General features: G+C 44.2%; 2 protein-coding genes across 2 annotated transcripts in view; one reads left to right on the top strand and one right to left on the bottom strand.

The window, feature by feature from the left end:
• Positions 1 to 451: 451 nt before the first annotated feature.
• LOC142592893 (protein N-terminal glutamine amidohydrolase-like) lies at positions 452 to 10,831 on the bottom strand. Its single transcript, XM_075705082.1, is given in 7 exon segments — positions 452 to 585; positions 6,817 to 6,941; positions 7,278 to 7,324; positions 7,326 to 7,430; positions 9,318 to 9,368; positions 10,382 to 10,560; positions 10,825 to 10,831. Coding segments are annotated over 7 exon segments (648 nt in total).
• The window catches only part of LOC142593022 (ATPase family AAA domain-containing protein 2-like), a 30,798-nt gene continuing 22,409 nt past the window's right edge, over positions 10,776 to 19,164 (top strand). The window contains exons 1-7 of the mRNA XM_075706253.1: positions 10,776 to 11,089; positions 11,664 to 11,713; positions 12,912 to 13,065; positions 14,488 to 14,584; positions 15,576 to 15,651; positions 18,349 to 18,459; positions 18,932 to 19,040. Coding sequence (XP_075562368.1) covers positions 10,998 to 11,089; positions 11,664 to 11,713; positions 12,912 to 13,065; positions 14,488 to 14,584; positions 15,576 to 15,651; positions 18,349 to 18,459; positions 18,932 to 19,040 — 689 coding nt within the window. The 5' untranslated portion in view covers positions 10,776 to 10,997. The remainder of the gene's footprint in view (positions 11,090 to 11,663; positions 11,714 to 12,911; positions 13,066 to 14,487; positions 14,585 to 15,575; positions 15,652 to 18,348; positions 18,460 to 18,931; positions 19,041 to 19,164) is intronic.

The following is a 19,164-nucleotide window of genomic DNA, read 5'->3' as shown; positions in this document are numbered from 1 at the left end:
TCAATATTCCCTCTCCTTGTGCTTTAGATGTGGGGTCGCTGATCCATAAATGTCCAAGACGGTTTGCCTCCAAGCTGTCAGTGACTTGTAAGTAAGTGATGCAGTTTTCAATATAGTCTCATTTCCCCTTTTTCTGTGTTCAGCATTTTATGCATATTATTTTTCCAAAAGCTTTTCTTACAGCATGCAAATGCTCTTTTCAGTTTGGGTCACAGTAGATGGAGAACTAATATGCTTACGGTTTGATGCCTTTGATTTGATATATTAAAAACCAAGTTCATTCTTACATAATCAAAAGTTTTTATTCAGTTCATGATATTTCTGATTGGGTATTCTATTCCCCCAAATACTTATTCCATGTAAAGAAATGTGAACTGTAAATACAATGTATGAGCAGCAAAACAAAACACACCCACTCAAAACAGAAGCGGGGAGAACTTCTTTGTTCACTTCACTGTCCTTCCAAGGAACAGCTGTAATCAGTCTGTCTGCCAAATCGATGTACAAAGTCCGGAAGGGGAAACACTGAGCCCCATCCCACTTTGGGATTCATACTGATGAAATCATCCAAGTTCATCTTGGAGTCTAAAAAAGGACCAGAAAAGAGAAATAAATTTAAGTTCCTGATGCAGCTTCTGTGGCACAGGTATACATCTATCAAGAAAATGCCCCCAAAACCCCCTCCAACAGTTCGGTTCAAAATAGCGAAGAGTTCACAGCACACTTGACAAGCAGCAGTCCGGCAAGATTCTGCAAATTGTACGGTGCTATGAAAACATCTATTTCCAGTCTCTGAAATACTGCTTTTGCTCCGATCCCTCTCTCTGCCCACAGCAATAATCAGATTACCGGATCAGTAAGCATCCTTAGTCATTAGAAATTAGTATGTGTGGGAAAGAATAAGATTTTTCCCTGCAACAGCAGCCTAGAAGGGTTGAGTAGCATCAGAGAACTGAAGTGCAAATAACAACCAGCACGAGGAACTGCAGCGCAACAGGTGCTTGTAGCCTTCCTGCATTCACACAAATCTGATTACTCAAAAGCAGGGAGATATTCCCCCATTAAGTTCTGAACCAAAGTCAACTGAGTCAGCTCTTGCACTGGCTACAGAGGAGCTGGATGAGAGCAGCAGTCAGAATTGGAAGTTGCTTTGTGTCTCTCGGAAGCGATTTGCCCCTTGGCAAACCTATGCTTTGTTACTCCCCACACCGCAGTATTTGCTCCGTATTTGCTTTCCCTCCAGCCCCAAACTTTGTCCTTGCTGTACGTGGCCCGGCCCGCTGCAAGGCCAGAATATGGAAGGGCACAAATCTAGGGGCAAACACTTTTTATTTTTGCATCCTGAACCACGGAATGAAGTCAGAGGGGGAAAAGGTTAACTGCCCTAGTTTCAAGAGAAGAGTAACCGTGACTGCTCTTTGCCAGGAGCGTGATCTGCTCTGACCCCCACGGGAGAGGTAGAAACCATTCTGTCCCGTTTGTGGATCCCAGAGAGCTCAGTGGGAAGTGCGGGTGTGCAGTTTTGGGTTCAGGTGCCTTGTACATCCTTTTTCTGGAGCTGGCTGGGTACGAGCTTTGCTGACTCAGCACCGTGCTGATCAGAGGTTCCCGATTCCTCAGCCTATTCAGCTCTGACTGCAAACATCCATGGGCTTGTTGTTTTATGTTCTCACTGACCATCTGTGCAAATCATCTTTTTAAATGCCCATTAAAAGAAAACAGGAAGAGAATGAGTTTAAAGAACAGAGTGGGAGAGCCATTGGATTTAGTGTTACAGCTTTCATGCTGTATTTAAGTATTTATTTTAATATGGATGATTCACGTGCGCATTTAAGGATTAAGAACCAAACAAGAGTGGGCTCTGATGAATGGATTATAAAATCCATAGAATGGAGTTTGCTTCAGCTGCAAAAAGCCTGTGCAATTAGGCTTACCGTTATGGACAGCGTCATACGAGGAAGGGAAGATGGTGTTTGGGAATACCAGACCCAGCAGTCCCAGCCATAATCCAGCCCCCAAAGCCCTCTGGTTGCACCACACCTACACCGTGGCACAGCTTTGTGATTTGCCCAAGCCCAGCTCTCAGCACTTCCGAGGTCTGGCCCCTCATCCTTTTCGCATTAGCCTGTTCGGGCTCTGCACGTTGAAAATCCTTACGTCCAGCCAAGCATCTTCCTACTGCTGAAGTGAGTCTGGCAGAACAGGGCCAATTTCTGCCTGACTATGTGGGGATTTAAAACGGCACAAGCCCAGCAATTTGCTGTGTAGCTCAAGAACAGTTAGTAGTGGCTAACAGCTCTTGCTTGCTGGTAGGCTGGTAAGCCTGTTTTCCAGTTCCCAACTTGTCTTCTCCTCCCAGATGCTTTTGTTGTAAAATTAATGTGATTCTTCATCTAGTTCAAGATTTGAAAGATAAAGAATTCCCTGCTTTATGTGCACCGAGCATAGCAGAATGAGAATTTCATAAAACTGTTCTGTGAATGGTGAAGAAGCCCAAAGGGCATTCTTCCAGTAGAGTTACAAACACAGCTGCTGCTGCTGCTAACAGCTTGGAAGTTGCTGTCACAATGTCTGTAGGAAGTGAAATACTCTCTGAAATTCAGAAGGATCGGGGCAGAGCATAACACAGTCCATCAGAGAAGTTTAATGAAAGGAAAAATTGTTTCAGCGAAGCAAACGGGAATATTCCTGTGAAGAGCGGATGGTCTAAGAACTGGTCAGCAGCTGGCACTGAAGCAGTATGAGAGCTATCCACAGGAAAAAACCTAGTGAGATCTCTCCCCTTGTATTCAATTCAGGAGCTAACAGTCTTCTCTGTGCCACTCTTCTTAACTCATGTGCTGTATCTGAATGCCATGCATGTTATGGTAGACCTTGCAGCTTTAGGAAACAGCTCAGCAAAAATGCGTGAGAAAACCACAAAGTCCTCTTCCTGAAGCAGAGGAAGAGTGACAAACAGCAGAATTTACAGAAGAGACATCTGGATGCTGCAGTTGACAAACCATGACGATTTCTCCACAAAAGCAAGGAGGAGCACCCTTTATGTAGCATTTATACATGGTCAAGAGCAGCAGAATATTTTTTTTTTTTTTTTTTTTTAAAGATTTACATTCCACTTGCAGTCCTCCTCAGGTGCTGTGGCTATTATACAAGCTTGCTTTTGTGCATGCTCACAGCCAATGCTTCCTCTTCGATGAAACCCACTTTGTTACGCACACACTGTCAATGAGACCTAGCTGGCGCATTCTGGGATTCCTGCATAATTTTATTTTTTTAATCAAGTCTGACACTTTTGCCCCAAGCAGGGATAAAATAAAAGGCCACGCGCTATCAGATGGCATTGTTAGCCATACTCGTGGCTTCTGCCAACAGTAGTTAGAAAGCAATGTTTCAGCCAAGCCTCGCCTTGGCTCACAGACCTTGGACTATCTCTGCGTAATGATGGCTGCTGGAGGTGAGCAAGTGTGAAACAAAGCCTCCAAGATCAGCTCTGCTGCTGCCTAGCCTTGGGGGCACCTAGAATACTTAGAAGGTTGGGCTCCTCACAGACTTGTGTAGGTGTCCACAGTTCTCTACAGAAGAGACATCTGGATGCTACAGTTGACAAACCACGACGATTGCTCCACAAAAGCAAGGAGGAGCACCCTTTATATAACATTTATACATGGTCAAGAGCAGCAGTCACCTCTAACATTAACCATGTAAGCAATTTAATCTTGCGCAAAGGCAAATTAACATGGAAAGCAGAGTACTCTTGTCTAAGTGAAACAACAGGGAGAAAACAGTTATCTGCAGTGGAACATTAATGCCCCAAGCTCTTTCATGATAACAAAAGGTCTGCCACCCAGTTTTCCATCAAGTTTAAAATTACTTTACCAGTCTCTAAAGGAGGGGAATTAACAGTTCCACTTGTTGACAGCATTGTTTTCTAACCCTGTATGTTGGCCTGCAGGACACGTGCCCATCTACGGAATTGCGTCACTGAAGCATAGGGCTTCGAGTCAGCGGAAAGTTAAAGCACGTGATTGTTCCACCACAGTTAAACCCAGAGCCCTCGCTGACTTACAGCATTGTGCACGTTGAAGCACGCATCATTGTATGATACGAGTTCCTTTCATCTGCAACATTCAGGCAGCTGACCAGGAGACCAGCGCACATCAGCCCAGAGCTGGAAGACTGTGTCCAGTCTGGGGCTCCTCAGTACAAAAAAACCCCAAAACAATGACATACTGGAGTGAGCCCAGAAGAGGAACATCACGTTGGTTGGGGCGGGACAACATGACATTCAATGAGAGGCTGAGAGAACTGGGCCTGTTCAGTCTTAAGCCCAGAAGATGCAGGGGAGATCTCTCTGCTGTCTACATCTACCTGATCAGAGGACACAGACAAGATGGAGCCAGAGCCTTCTCGGAAGAGCCTGGCAACAGGACAAGAAGCCAAGAATGGAAGTTGGAACATGGGAAATTCCAATGAGGTATGAGGAATTTTTTTTTTTTTTTTTTTAAAACCATGACAGTGGTCAAATATTGGAACAGACTGCCCAGAGAGATGGTGGAATCTCCATCCCTGGAGGTGTTCAAGGTGAGACTGGACAGAGCCCTAAGGAACCCCTGTTTTGAGCAGGGGTTGGACTGGATGACCTATGGATGTTCCTTTCAGCATGGCAAGGTACAGAGCAAAGAAATAAAGCATGGGAGAAATTGAAGATCTGTGTGTCTTTCACTATCTCTTAACATCACAGAGGCAATCTGGAGGTTGCTTGAGACCATGTGGCTGCTGCGCATCAGTGAGGTAAAGCTTGGTCAGGCAAGACAGATAAGGGGAGAGTTACAAGGGTTTGCAGCTAGAGAGTCATTCCCCACAGCCAGAGGCACCTGTACACATGTGCAACTGTTTGAGGCATTCTGTAACTTACTGTCTGCAAGTAAGGTTTTCTACTATTTTGATTGGAGTAGAAGTTTTCACCTTCCTGGTCTGGCCTGATATACATTCCTCCCACTTTCATTAGCTCTCAGCTATCACAAGAATAAAGGGCTTCAGCACCTAGGAGGCTCCAGCTAACAGTGAACCATCCACTGCAGTCCAGGCATTCTCCACTTGCTACACCACCTTTGTATAAACCTTTACTGGAGCTAAGGACAAAGACAGAGAATTTATTCTTGGATTGTCTAGAAAACACCTAAAGCTTCACAATGAAGGCTACATCTGTGCTCCTGCCCACATTTGTAATTCATTTCTACTCTAGTGTGAAACCCCAAGCTTCCTTAGAAGCCAGAGCAAAGACTGAGAATTAACTTCCCAGCGACTTCAAACCACCATAAACTTGGACCTAAACACAACACATGTTTCTTTGACCCTGTCTCCTGTAACATAAACACATAGCAGTACTGCATTGTTAAAAAAGCAACAGAACCAAATGTGCAGAGCAATAACACGAAAACTCTTTCAAAGCAAAACTTCACCACAGTTTTCTCCATCTGGGAAGAAAGTGAGAGAACACACACACACACACGGCAAATGTCAGCCAGCTTGCCAAACACATGGTTAGAAGCAGCTGAAATGCTGTGTGATAAGAATGGTTTAAGCAGCTCTACAGAATAGATCACAAGTGTTTACTTCTCTCTCTGCTTGGTCCAGAGGCCATTATCTAGACTATCACTTCAAAGAGGCTTAAGGCTTGGGGAAATATTTGCTGACCTGCCAGTTTGCCTTGAAGGTCCTCAGGTCTGTCCACCTGGTAGAGAAACCTCAAACATCTCATGCAAGCAAACCTAGCACGCTGAGCGGAGCCTGAAAACTTCCTCCTGTCAAAACAACCTGCTCTGGCAGGATGGGACCTGCCAGCTAAAGTGTGGTATAATCAGTGTGTTAAAAATTCACTTTGTGAGCCCCAAGCAAGTTACTTGGCCTCTTTGCTTCAGTTCCCTGCTTCTCCCCTGTAAGGAGAGAAAAGTATTACTTACCTCTCATTCTCTGCTCAGTTTATGAAGCTCAGTAATTAATGTTTGATAATGGTAAATGCCAGGAGGCATGCTAGACTTTACGTGTTCAGAAAAGGAAGTACCAAATGCTTCATAGCCCTATCTTTCTCCAGATGAAATAATAAGCCAGTGTGCTGGTTTTGGATGGGATAGAGTTAATTTTCTTCATAGTAGCTCGTATGGGGCTATGTTTTGGATTTGTGCTGAGGACAGTGTAGATGACACAGGGATGTTTTTGTTTTTGCTGAGCAGTGCTTACACAGAGTCAAGGCCTTTTCTGCTCCTCACCCCACCCCACCAGCGAGTAGGCTGGGGCAAGGAGCTGGGAGGGGACACAGCCGGGACAGCTGACCCCAACTGACCAAAGGGATATCCCACACCATACGACATCATGCTCAGCATATCAAGCTGGGGGAAGAAGGAGGAAGGGGGGCATGTTCAGAGTGATGGTGTTTGTCTTTCCAAGTAGCCATTATGTGTGAGGGAGCCCTGCTTTCCTGGAGATGGCTGAACACCTGCCTGCTGCTGGGAAGTAGTGAATGAATTCCTTGTTTTGCTTTGCTTGCGTGCGCGGCTTTTGCTTTACCTATTAAACTGTCTCTATCTCAACCCACGCGTTTTCTCACTTTTACCCTTCCAGTTGTCTCCCCCATCCCACCACGGGGGGAGTGAGTGAGGGGCGGCGTGGGGCTTAGTTGCCAGCCAGGGTTAAACCATGACAACTAGCTGGATGTGCTTCTGGCCACAGGTTGTGGAAGCACATTCATTTCTTGTGTGCATCTTGGACTATGTCATTCAACACTGTAAGCAGGATAAAGGAGCTCTGGCAGCTTACCTGCCGTTTCAATGCAAGGGTATGAAGGAGGAGGTTTCTGCCATTTTCCATTTGCATCTTTCATGTGAGATCTGTCCGAGGCAAATGTCTTCAAGTACAAACCTGCTCGAATCATTCTGATTTTCCTAAGCAGTAATGCAAAATTGTATCAAAAGATGCGTGCATACAATACCACATTAGTCACTTGGAACAAGAGCCTTTTCCTCCCATCAAGGAGCATTAATTTCATGAAATACATAGAGTCAGCAACATTGTGCCAAGCACTTAACTAGTTAACAAGAAACTACAGTACGAAAGAAAAGGGCTGTTGATGCCGAAGGTAAAGAGCTTTAGAAAAATAACACAGTGCATTTATTTTGCTGGAGTATGGCAAAAAACCTCTGTCGCTACGCATCCACAAAGAAAACTTCAACTTTGATTTCATGAAATAACATCTGTGGTCTTTGTACTTAGGTCATCACCTGTGAAATTCTGGGTGAAGGCTGTCATCCAACCTAAAGGCCTCCGGAGACGCTGTATAAGTCAAAAGGACACGGAAACGGCAACACTGTGTCAAGATCATAAACGAAGTTCTGCTCCCCGCTGGAAACATGAAGTAGGATAACATGGTAGTCCTGGGAAGAAGGGTAAGGGCCATTAGGTAAACAGCTGTTAATGAGAAACTGGCAAAGGCAGTGAAGAAAGAATGCTTCCTAAAAGCAGAAGCTACAGAGCCTTTCTCTACACCCTGCTTTCTGTCCTTGAAGTATTAAGCCTGTAACATTTCTGGCACCAGGAGAGAGATTTCCTAATGCCCGCCTCACCTTTCAAGAAGTCTCGGTATTCTCCCCATTCCTTTGCAGCGCCCTTTGATTTAAGTCTGGACAGCTAAACTAAAGTGTATGCTACTCCTAAGAACATAGCAAATCTCTTTTGTGAACCACACCAAAACACAAAAGTTGAGTGGAAGCAGCATTTTTGTCTTAGACCCAGTCCTAAATAAAAGCTCACAACAATATATGATCATAGCTTAACATTAACATTATCTAGTGATCTCTCTTAATAAGAGAAGCGGTACCCGTTGCAGTAACATGGCCTGTGAATTTGAGTGCCGAGCGTTTAGCTGCTGAAAAAACAGCATGCAAATGAAAAAGCAGCAAACAGCCTCAGATCAAGAGGAACGCAGGAGTAAGACAAATTCCTGTAGTAGCTCTTGAACCTGGGAAAAAATGCCTGTGGGTACTAGATCACACTTTTTCAAGGTAACTGAAGGTACCTGTTAACAGCTTACTAAAGCTTACATTAAATCCACTCACAAAAAGAGTTTGAAGCACTGTCTTTTGACACTTTCAATATTAAACAATCCTACCACAAAGGGATTGGAATGAAAAAGATCTTAGGCAAGCTATTTTGCCAGGCCGATATACACATACAACCATATGCTACGGTATTTAGAAGAATACGTTACCGAGTATAAGAAAAATTAACTACAAGCTTTACATAGCCTACGATCCACTGAAACATCAAAGTCAAAACACCTTCTGATCCATGAGTTTTTATGAGAAATCCGCATTCTGCGGTGGCCTTTCTCGACTCTCCTATTCCTTCTTAGATCACCTTCACAACACTTGGATCTCTTTTTAAACTAAACCCTTTTTGTACTACAAATATGCCGATATCTGGGGAGCGAATGAATGATTTGGAAATCACAGAACTTCAGAAGTCTGCAGACTGTTTTGCAGAGTTTCAGGAACAGAAATTGCCACAAGAAATAGAGGTTTTTTCCCAGAGCCAGATAACTGAAAGAACTCTGTAACGATACATATTTGAAAAAAAACCCCACCTTGTAGTGGTTTGTAGCAATCACTGAATTGCATTCATTGATCAAATGACACTCCAAAGCTACCATTTATGGGTCAGTTTAATTGCTGACACCTGAATACAGATAATGCTTATATTTTTCTACCCTCTGTCAGGCCTACATGGATATTTTCACACACCTGCTTCTTACAAGTACAGACATCTACTTCAAATTCTACAAAGCTGGTAGCCTCAACAATATCCAGATGGCAATCTTCACAAATCTGCTATGTACTCTGGCCAATGTTTGTCACCTGTACATTTTACTGAATGGTAAAAAGAGCACCAGATTTAGGCTCTTTATTAATCTGGTGTAAAGGAATACTAAATTTTAATACAAAACTATAGAATACTTGAGGTTGCAAGGGACCTCTGGAGGTCATCTGATCCAGCCCCCCCTGCTCGAGCAGGGGCATCCAGGGCCAGCTCACCGGGACCAAGTCCGGACGGCTTCTAAATATCTCCAAGGATGGAGACTCCACAGTCTCTCTGGGCAACCCGCTCCCGCGCTCCATCGCCCTCACAGTAAAAAGCGTTTCCTGATGTTCAGATGGAACAGTTTGTTACAGTAAAGATGGCTGAGACTGCCCACCTCTGATCCTGCAGATACCAACTACAGAAGCACGCACCCAGGATTACTGAGAGAGAATGGAATGCCTTACCCAGACAACAGGCTCATCTCCCTGTCCCGATTTCTGCTTCCAGAGCGGAATCTGAAAGTTACAAAGTGAATAAACCTGAAGTTAATAAAACCTTTCAGATTAATACAGATTAATTTGGGGTTAACTTGTTAGTTCTTTGCTAACCTGTTCACTTTATCCGCTTACATCTGTGCTGCGGTCAGAAAATTTTCTCTAGTTTCTATCTTTCAGGAGCATGAAGTTGGAGACACTATCCTGGGCCACAGAACGTCACCGTTCTCCTAAACTGACAGATTCCAGGGAAGAATTCCCCCACAGCTCACAGGGACATTGTGCCTCTTCCCATGGTCCTGAATGCATCAGATAACTGAAAGACCTTACATGGTGTGGTTTGCACGCCTCTGAGCCAAAACGAGCGGCAAGAGGGTTTTGGACCACATCTCCCTTACAGGGGGGGCTGCGGTCTAAAGGCCTGGGGGGCTGCGGTCTAAAGGCCTGGGCCCCCGGCTCGCCCGCGTCGGGCCGCGGCCAAAGCACCCGGGCCCCCGGCTCGCCCGCGTCGGGCCGCAGCCAAAGCACCCGGGGCCCCGGCTCGCCCGCGTCGGGCCGCGGCCAAAGCACCCGGGCCCCGGCTCGCCCGTGTCGGGCCGCGGCCAAAGCACCCGGGGCCCTGGCTCGCCCGCGTCGGGCCGTGGCTAAAGCTCCCGGGCCCCCGGCTCGCCTGCGTCGGGCCGTGGCTAAAGCTCCCGGGCCCCCATCTCGCCTGCGTCGGGCCGTGGCTAAAGCTCCCGGGCCCCATCTCGCCCGCGTCGGGCCATGGCTAAAGCTCCCGGGCCCCCATCTCGCCTGCGTCGGGCCATGGCTAAAACACCCGGGCCCCCGGCTCACCTGCGTCGGGCCGTGGCTAAAGCTCCCGGGCCCCCATCTCGCCTGCGTCGGGCCGTGGCTAAAGCTCCCAGGCCCCCATCTCACCTGTGTCGGGCCGCGGCCTAAGGGCCTGGTCCCCCGCCTCCCCCGCCCTGGGCTGCCGTCCCCGCAGCCCCGACTCGCCAAAGCCGCACGGGGATGGCGCCTCAGGCACTCACCATCCTCCTGTCGTTGGAGATGAAAACAGCGTAAAATTCTTCCAAAGGGAACTGGTCCTGCCGCCTGGTGTAGTCGCAAAGCTTGAGTTCTCTTTGGTTTCCCGTGGATAAATGCCATCCTCCTGAAGGAAATCTTTGAATGTCCTTCCAAATGGAACGGAGGTAGGAGCAAAACTCTCCTAACTACACTTGAATCCCAGGACATGCAAGGTCAAGCTTGACTGCTCCTCTGAGCCAATTCTGAAATAAAAGGGTTTTGTTTTTCCATGAAAGTTTATATGAAAGGCTTTGCCGCAGTAATTTTTTCAAAGGATATTAAGTTGTCCACAAGAAAAGCGTGGTGGAGGGGAGCTTTAGCTTTGAAAGCTGGTTTGTTGGTTTGTTGGTTGTTTTTTTTTTTTTCTGAGAGCTACTTCTTGGTGCAGAAGTGGTTCAAGGCTTACCTGCCATTAGTTGCACCAGTATGAAGTCAGGAGAGTTCCAGAATAAACTTGCGTAAATGAGGGAGAATTTCCTTCTTAGCTTAACATACACGGTTCAGATAAATACATTCTTCTTTCCCTAGGAATTTTCCGCTGGCAAAATTGAATGCTTCAATGGACACTGTTTAAGATCAATGAGAAAAAACATGCCGCCTTGTTCAGACTCTAGCTTTGACAAAAGCATGGAAATATTAAGTGAAAATGTCAGTCGAAGACACTTTACGAGGTACTGTATTTGTAGGTGTCCAATCTCTGTTCAAGTCCTAGAACTAAAAGGAAAAGTGAAAGCATGCCCGACGAGTCATGTCATGATAAATCTACAGCCAAAAATCTGTGGGGGAATACGATTACGTTAATATCCGGGCCAGTACGTTAGAACTAGAATCACTCTTCTTAGTCAAAGTCTTGTGCTTGTATAAAAACCAAGCATCTTTTCCCAACTCCTTTGGGATCTCTCCTCCAGTTTAGTTACTGAGATGTTGTTTGCACCGTTGAGACTTCAAGGTTAGCAGGTTATGAAAGTTATGTCCTTATAGAACTGCCTGCCTGTGGTACGCAGCAGACTTGGGATCTGAATCCTCCGTGTGGTCCACAGGCTTTTCTTTGCATGATGTGGAGCACTGGATTATAAACTTGGTCGGTTCCCTAGTCTTGATGGGGAACAATACGATACAATACAATACAATACAATACAATACTTCTATGCAGTGATTCTATACAATATTATCCTATATAGTCTATACAATTCTATACAATAACTCTTTTCTCCCTTCTCTCCTCTGCCTTCTTTCTTAATGTAGGCAGTTGGCAAAGCCAAAATCAGACCCAAAAGAAGAAGAATATAAAGAAGGTAAGTAGTGGTAACTCCCGAGGATTCCTTTTTAGCCTGTTTCCCGAGAAGGGTTGCTTTTGGTCACTCCATTTAACTTGGCCCCCAAAACTTCTGAGCTCATCAGCCAAAATCAGGTGCAGTGGTGAGAGCAGATCTCTCAAAGACAGTGAATTTCCTATGAGGTTTATGAGAAGAGGTAGGTGCAAATAGGAGGATATGCTATCAATTCCTTTGGGCGTGGGGAGAATGCAGTGTGAATTCTAGGCTGCTCTTAGGCACTAGAGAATCTGTTCCTTAGCTCAGGTTTCTTTGTGACGTGGATTTTCTGGAGTCTGCAGGACACAAATTAATTGAAAACCGTTGTTGCAAATAGGAGGGAATATTGCAGTATTATAATATATGGGAGTTGAAAAGGAATTCAGTCATGAGGCGCACAAACCCACTGACACGGGGAAGTGTCGCTGAAGTTCAGCGATTTACCTTGGAACCGAATTGCCGTGCTGAGTACCCCAGCAGGGTGAAGGCCTGAAATGCACTTTGTGTGTGGTAATTCAAGTTCTAATTGTGCACTACTTTCTCACTGACCTCTCCTGACTGTTTTAATGATGCAAGTAACGGAACCGTGGCAAAGGATGCTGTGTGGTAAATACTGGGCAGATCTCTGTTTAAAGCAGGCAAGTGTTTGAGTTGTTTGGTATTGAGGAGTTTATCTTGAGACATTTGTTATCTTGTAGAGCTTTTGCGTCATGATGCAGAAAATGAAAGTGATGCATGCTTAAACAGCGTACTAAAAACATGCATCTTAAGAAGAGACTTCCCACGTAGACAATTTTTTAAAAAACCTATTAGATACAAGTTTACATGAATGGAGTAGAAACACCTTAGAGAGAGGTATTTGTTGGTTTTCGCTTTTCCAGAAAGAAGTAACTGGAATAAACTTGCCCCCTACATGGAACAAAAGTTGTGTGTTTGTTTTCATCAGATTGGCTTTCCAGTCTATTAAAAAGTTGTCGTGCAAGTCATGCTTGTAAGTAGGTAGTTTAAACATAAGTAATTTTAAGTTGAATGCAGTGGTCATGAGAATAAGTTCTAATTCAGTATTTAAAGAAAAAATCAATCCCCTGCAGATTTTGTTACATTGTACTAGAGTAACGGTGAAATAAAGGGAATAACACATCTTCTGTCTCAAAATATTTTATATATGGATGCATTTTAGTCACCAGAACGCTGAAGAGCAGAGCTGATGCAAAAGCTGCAGAACAAGTCCGTGAAGCAAATGGGGATTTGGAGGTCCGCCGAAGCTGCAGACTTCGACGAAGTCGTTACACCACTACAAATCAATCTGTTTTGTTTGACAAACTGATAACAAAGTAAGTGGTTTTTTTTCATCATCTTGCAAAGCTACTAAAATGAACCTTATTAGCAAGCCTTTGTGCTATGGCATAATACTGGCTAGGGACTTTCTTCTTCTTTTGACAACAGAAAAAGGTATTGTTATTCCTGGCAGCAAGAGCTAAATGCATTCAGCGGTTAGGCTGAGACTTCCCTACATGCCCCTCTGTATACACGACGTCCTTGTGATAAGTGCTGTGCTGCAGGTGCCCGCCATAGTAGAGTCCCACCAGGGTTGCCCGGCTCGGAACTTGCAGGATGTTGTTGGCAACCTCTGCTAACATTCCGTTGCCGTTGATCAGGTAGCTCCTCTTCCTTGCTCCTCTGCCTGCGCTGGTATGTCCTGTAGTTGTTGTTCGTGTATTGGCTTCTGTAAGGTGTGGGCCTTTGTACTTCGCAGCCAAGGTGTTCAACCCGAGTTTTTCAGAAGTAGGTGCTTGTGGCTGTTAACAGACTTCCAGGTCTGAGAGTGTGTGCAGGAGGATGTATTTGGAAGGTGCTTCATGTGTAAAGAATTTGGGCACAGCCAATGTTTAAAGTGGCCACTGGTCTCTTTGTTTTGGGATTGCCAGTTGCAGAGAGATCTTCGTACTAGAGGATCTTTTATGTATGGGCTGGGTGGGTTTGTGTGTTGTCTTGTGAACCAAAAGACCTGCTTTACGTTGTGACTTTCGGTAGATTTAACTTGCCCTGTAAATCAATTTTTTTTAGTGTCAGAAGCGCCTTCACTTTTAATTAACTTGTCTTCCATGCTTACTAATAATTTTATAATGCTCGCTTGAGTTAAGATACCGAGGAAAGTTGAATACAGCCAAAGTGAAGTAGCCCTAGTGTTTCTGCCTGTCTGTCCATGGCTTAATTCTCTTTGTGAAGCCCCAATTGACATTGTTTTCTGAAAAGTTTGCAAAGTGTAACAGCAGTGGGATGTTTATTCCAGCATATAAAGTCATGGAAAACCAGCATGAAACTTAAATTACAGTTAAGAGAAGAATAAGCAACCTGTTGTTTGAGGAAGGCTGTGAACTGAAAATGACTTAATGCAATCATGCAGAGCAACTTAAGTGTTATAAAAAACTGCCATAGTTCTTCCTGTTATCTTACTATGATCTTCAGAATTCTTTTTTTCCTACTACAACATTTTTTTACTGTGTTCAGCAAGAGGGGAAAATAAACCTGAAAACAGTGTATATTTGCAAATCCTCAAACACTTGTTCTTAAATCTCTTTAAAAAAAAGTGAACATTTGACCTAATTTTTAAGTAGTGTTTAAAAAGTTGTCCATGACTCTTGCTTTGTGCATACTTTTTTAAAATGTCCTACTGATTATGTGTAGTGTTTGAGATGTTGTTATTTTTTTGTACTTGCCTATCTTTGCTCTTACATGTCAACTTTTTGTCTTAGTACTGCAGAAGCAGTCTTGCAAAAAATGGATGACATGGAGAAGATGCGTAGACGGCGAATGATGGAAGACCTTGGGGTGTTCCAGGATGCAGAAGAAGTAGATACTAATTTATTTTCCTGGTTTTGTATAAGTAGTGTATTTCACATAGGGAAATTATTGAGCTGTAATTTTAATTTAGCTGAAATAACTTCTTCCGAAGACTAGCGTCATCTACAATAGCATTTGGTTTTGCTCTCTAATTATAATTTAACATCTTACTGTTATGTTATATTAAGCATATATAGATATGCTCTAAGGGTGGAGGAAATACCTTCTTCAGAAGCCATGAAATAGCAGCGATACGCTGAAATACGTGTCTTATACCGTGCCTTCTGAATTGCCTTATGATTTTTGAGTGGACACTGTTTACAAACAGCGGTTTTGGGGCTTGGGTTTTCACTTCAAATTGGACTAAAAACTGAATGCATTGATGTCTGCTTTATCTGTGTTTGTTGTTCTGCCAGCCTTGCCTCTGAGCTTAAGTAGCCCTCTGTCCCTAGAGGAACTTAATGTGAAAATTATATACAGCAATCGTATTTCCTCTGTCTGAGTTTTGCTTTATTAAATTGTTCTTCCACTGTCTTTTTGAATGACAGGCACTTCATTTTTTAAACATCTTCATAGCCTGCTCGCACAGGTTTTTGGTTAGATCTGAATTTCTTTTTTTTTTTTTTGAATGAAACCGGAATTGTCCATAGTACTTTGTATAGCATCTCTCAAATGCCCATATGAATTTTTTCTTGTCTGCTTGGAGTTGTTTTTTCTTGGGTTCTGCCACACTCTTGGATTATTAACCTGTGATTAATCGAGCCACTCAGTTTTGTATCTGGATGAGTATTTAACTATCGCATGTACTAAGCCCTATTTTAGCGCAGAAATTCTTGTTACTAATCCTGGGTGCCCGAATGATGTTCCGATTCTCTCCTCCTGTACCTTAATCTTTTGTGTATACGGAGTGCCTTGATAATGTTACTACATGGGCACCAAATATGCCCACGTCAGGTTTTCTGCATATTTGTGACTGATCTTTCTTGTTTGTTTTCATTAGGAAAACCTCAATAGGTACTCCCGAGGAGAGGAAGAAATCCAAAGAGCTGACGAAGAAATAGCTGATAATCAAGGTGGCACCGTAGTTGGGTTCTGTTTTAAATTTTCTTTCCTGTGCTCTAGCCAAAAGCTTTGTCTTAAACAATTGAGACGAGCTGAACTACTGGGTATTTTTCATCGGTTAAAAAAATCTGTATTGCTATTGGCATTACAAGCCATAGTCACGGACTCTAGGGCTGTACTGTAGTGAGCTCAGAAGAGGTATTCAGAGGAAAAAAAAAAAAAAAATTGGTGCTTTTCCAAAATGTTTACAAGATAAAAGGCAACAGATGGCTGTGGACAGGTGGGAATACAAAGAAGTGGATGGTATTACTCAGAATGAGGAGGAGTGGTCTCGCTACAGCAGGAGCATGACAGTTTTCACGGTTTTGAGCAGCACAGCAAGAGTTTTCAGGAAGTAAGGGAGGCTGCCAGATGTGTATGGAAAGCTGCTCCCGAGGGTGAAGATGAGCAGGGGAGAAGACAGCGTTGTTCATTTTTGTGTTTAGCAGGTAGTCAGTGGAAGCTGCTGCCTGGGCCTGTAATTAGGAGCTGTCATCGCGGTACTCAGTGGGAAATAACTTGAGGAATACGTTAAATTGTAAAAGGCCATATTAACTTTATGTTTGAAGTGAGGGGGAAAAACTTCAAGGTTTTAAGGAGAATGATAGTTGTGATTAAGGCGGTCAGTCCACTGATCCTTGGAGGAGCTTTCTGGATGGAAGAGCAGGGGGTGAGACTGTGCCTAAGGACAGAAAAGGATGTGGCGGCAGTTGAGCCGATCAGTGTTAGGTTTTGTGACAGACCTCCTCTGCACACCCCCAAGGGAGCTCGGAGAGCCCGTGGCAGGAGGGGGAGCCCAAGTAATACCCTGCCGTGCTACTCCCAGGCTCATCCCAGGGCCATCAGCCCGTCCAAGTCCTATCTGCACAAGGCCAGAGGAGCACAGGGGTGGGTGCACAATGGCAGGCAGGGACCCAAATGAAGGCCTCAAATCAAGGAGGAGCAGCCTCCTTGTCTGGGCCCCTCCCAGGGCTGTCCCAGCAGAGCCATCAGCCCCAGTGTCCCCGCGTGAAACCCGTTGGGATGAGTTGTGGGGAGCATGAGAGATGATGTACGCCATACCCAGCGAGGGCAGCATCTTGGGCGTGTTACACAGACTGTGAAAGGCTTGACCACTGGCAGTGGAGGCCTACAAAAGGGGTCGAGCTAGATGTCCAGGTGTTAATGTGTGCTGGGGTGATCTTGTTCCTAACCGTGAACAGGCCAGAGAACAGTCTGTGGCCTGGTTTTAGGCCTGTTGTTAGTTGAGACCTAGCCTGTGGCTCCCAGGTGTGCGCCTTGGTGATCAGAGCTCCTCGCAGAGCAGCCAGAGAACACCTGGAGCCGCAGGAGGAGCCCAGCCAGAGACCTAAAGAAACCAAGGTAGGGCAAGGCATTAACAGAAAGAAACATGATCAAGTGTGCCAGGGGCTATTTGGCTGGTAAGAAAGAAGGACAGCTACCTCATCATTTGGAGATCTAGTTAGGAGAATATCAGCTCGAGGCCTTAATAAGAGCAGCTTTAATACAAGGCATTGGCAGTCGAGAGGGAGGAACTATATGGCTTGGTTCCATTGGGTGGCTCTCATGGTGTTAGGCAGGAGAGACTTGTAGAAAAGAATTAGAAATAGTGTGTTGAATGGGAAGTAAGAGTACGGGGCGATACATTGGTGGTGAAAGTGAAAACTCTGGCATTTTAAATTAGGAAAAAACTAAAATAGACTTTTGTAATGGGAAGCATGCCAGGAAGGAGTGGGGCAAGTGTGTCAGTGTTGGTGTAAAGAAGATGAGTGGAGCAAGGGGAAGGACTAGCGGAGCAGAAAAGCAGAGAAATTCACGCCTCTGTGGCAGGAGTGTTGGAGTACCAAGGACTGAGGATGGTAGTGATGCCGAAATAATTTTTCAGGTTTCCATGTGCTGTCTGCCTATCTTGTGTAACTCATCTTGCATTCAGAAAGCAGTGTGACCTTTTGGGGGGAAGAAAGAAAAGGGTGGTGCTTTCCAAAGAATACGATTGACTTAATTTTAGTGAGCAGGTAGGTGAACAGAGCACGCACATTCCTCACCTGGTGTCCAGCTATTAATGTGAGAGGGTATTATGAAGAACCTGCTAGATAATCATGCTCTGGTTTTTGCATTCTTAGCAACTTTTGTGCAAAAACTTTAAGTTACTTTGCAGAAGCTAGTGGCATCAACTGTATGCATTTGACATCATTTTCTGACTGGGGAAGTTCAAAGCTGTGACTTGCCCATTGTTGCTCATGTAATCTGTGGCAGAGCTAGGACTTGGAGCTAGATGACCATGCTTAGTCTTACCACTGCAGAGCATTCAAAACATTTCCTTGAAACGCTGTCACAAAATAACCAGAAATTACTTTCTGAAATAGTGGTTTTCATAGGAGCTGCATCTTAGCTAAGCAAGATGACAGAGTTGGTGTTACTAAGACTGGTGAGAAATCACCCACAGCAATTCCGCCAAGGCCAGAACAATATATGTCTGCTCCTCTGTGTTTTGTAATTTCTGGAATGTGTCTTGCATAAATTGCTCTTAAGCTTTTGCAGGTTTTCCGATCCATTGTGTCACTAACGTGAAGGTAATAGTAAAACCTATAGGCATCTGCGTAGTGTGTTTTGAATTGCATATAATTTGCAGCAGTACTTAAGCAGTTTAATGTTATGTCGATGTGTGGTAGTTTCATCAGAAGAAAGTGAAGAGAAAGAAGATAATGACAGTGAAGACACTCGAAAGCGTTATGACCTTCGACAGAGGAAAACCGTTCAGCGCTATCAAGCTCCATTGACAAGTAGGTTATATGCACGGTTTCTCTTAAGAGCCAGTTTCTTGCATATAAGTGACTTTTTTTAATGACAATATATACACACACTCAACTTCTATTTAAATTTCTTGCCTTCATTCTGCAAGTAAATGTCATTAAAGGCATGTATCCTGTGCACGTTATATTTCCTTGCCATTTGCCATACTTATTGTTGGTTTTCAGTAAAAAAATGACCTATGTGCCCTTGAAGGAACAGGAATTAAACAGACCTGATAATCTTACTCTTGTGGTTTTCAGTTGTCCTTAAAAAGCAGGTGTGTGTTTTTTCACTTCTGCTGTGTACTGATTTATTAAAAAAATCCACCCCTCCCCCAAATCACTTGAAACTTCCCCTGAAATTAGAGATAGGGGACACATGTCACATTTTCTGCCTCTTGCACTATCCTGCTGTCTCTTACACTTGTTTGTAATGTTATTTCAAATTGTTTGCTTTCAACAGAACCAAGACAACGTAAGATCTATTTCTCGGGCCGGTCTTCACCTGTCAGACGGAGAGATTCATTTAGAAGTGCTCAGTCACAAGGCTCTTGCTGCAAAAGAACTAAAAGGTTGGTGTACGGTTAGCGATAGTTCTTATTTATCAATAGTGCTGTCAGTCGCATTACTGAATAATGTTTTCAAAGGTTGTCGGACTGGTGGTAATTACAGATTCATAGTATGATTATTGCTGTG

The sequence above is a fragment of the Pelecanus crispus genome, chromosome 2, assembly GCF_030463565.1.
Source record: "Pelecanus crispus isolate bPelCri1 chromosome 2, bPelCri1.pri, whole genome shotgun sequence".
Taxonomy (NCBI): Eukaryota; Metazoa; Chordata; class Aves; order Pelecaniformes; family Pelecanidae; genus Pelecanus; species Pelecanus crispus.
This window is presented reverse-complemented; position numbering and strand designations above follow the sequence as displayed.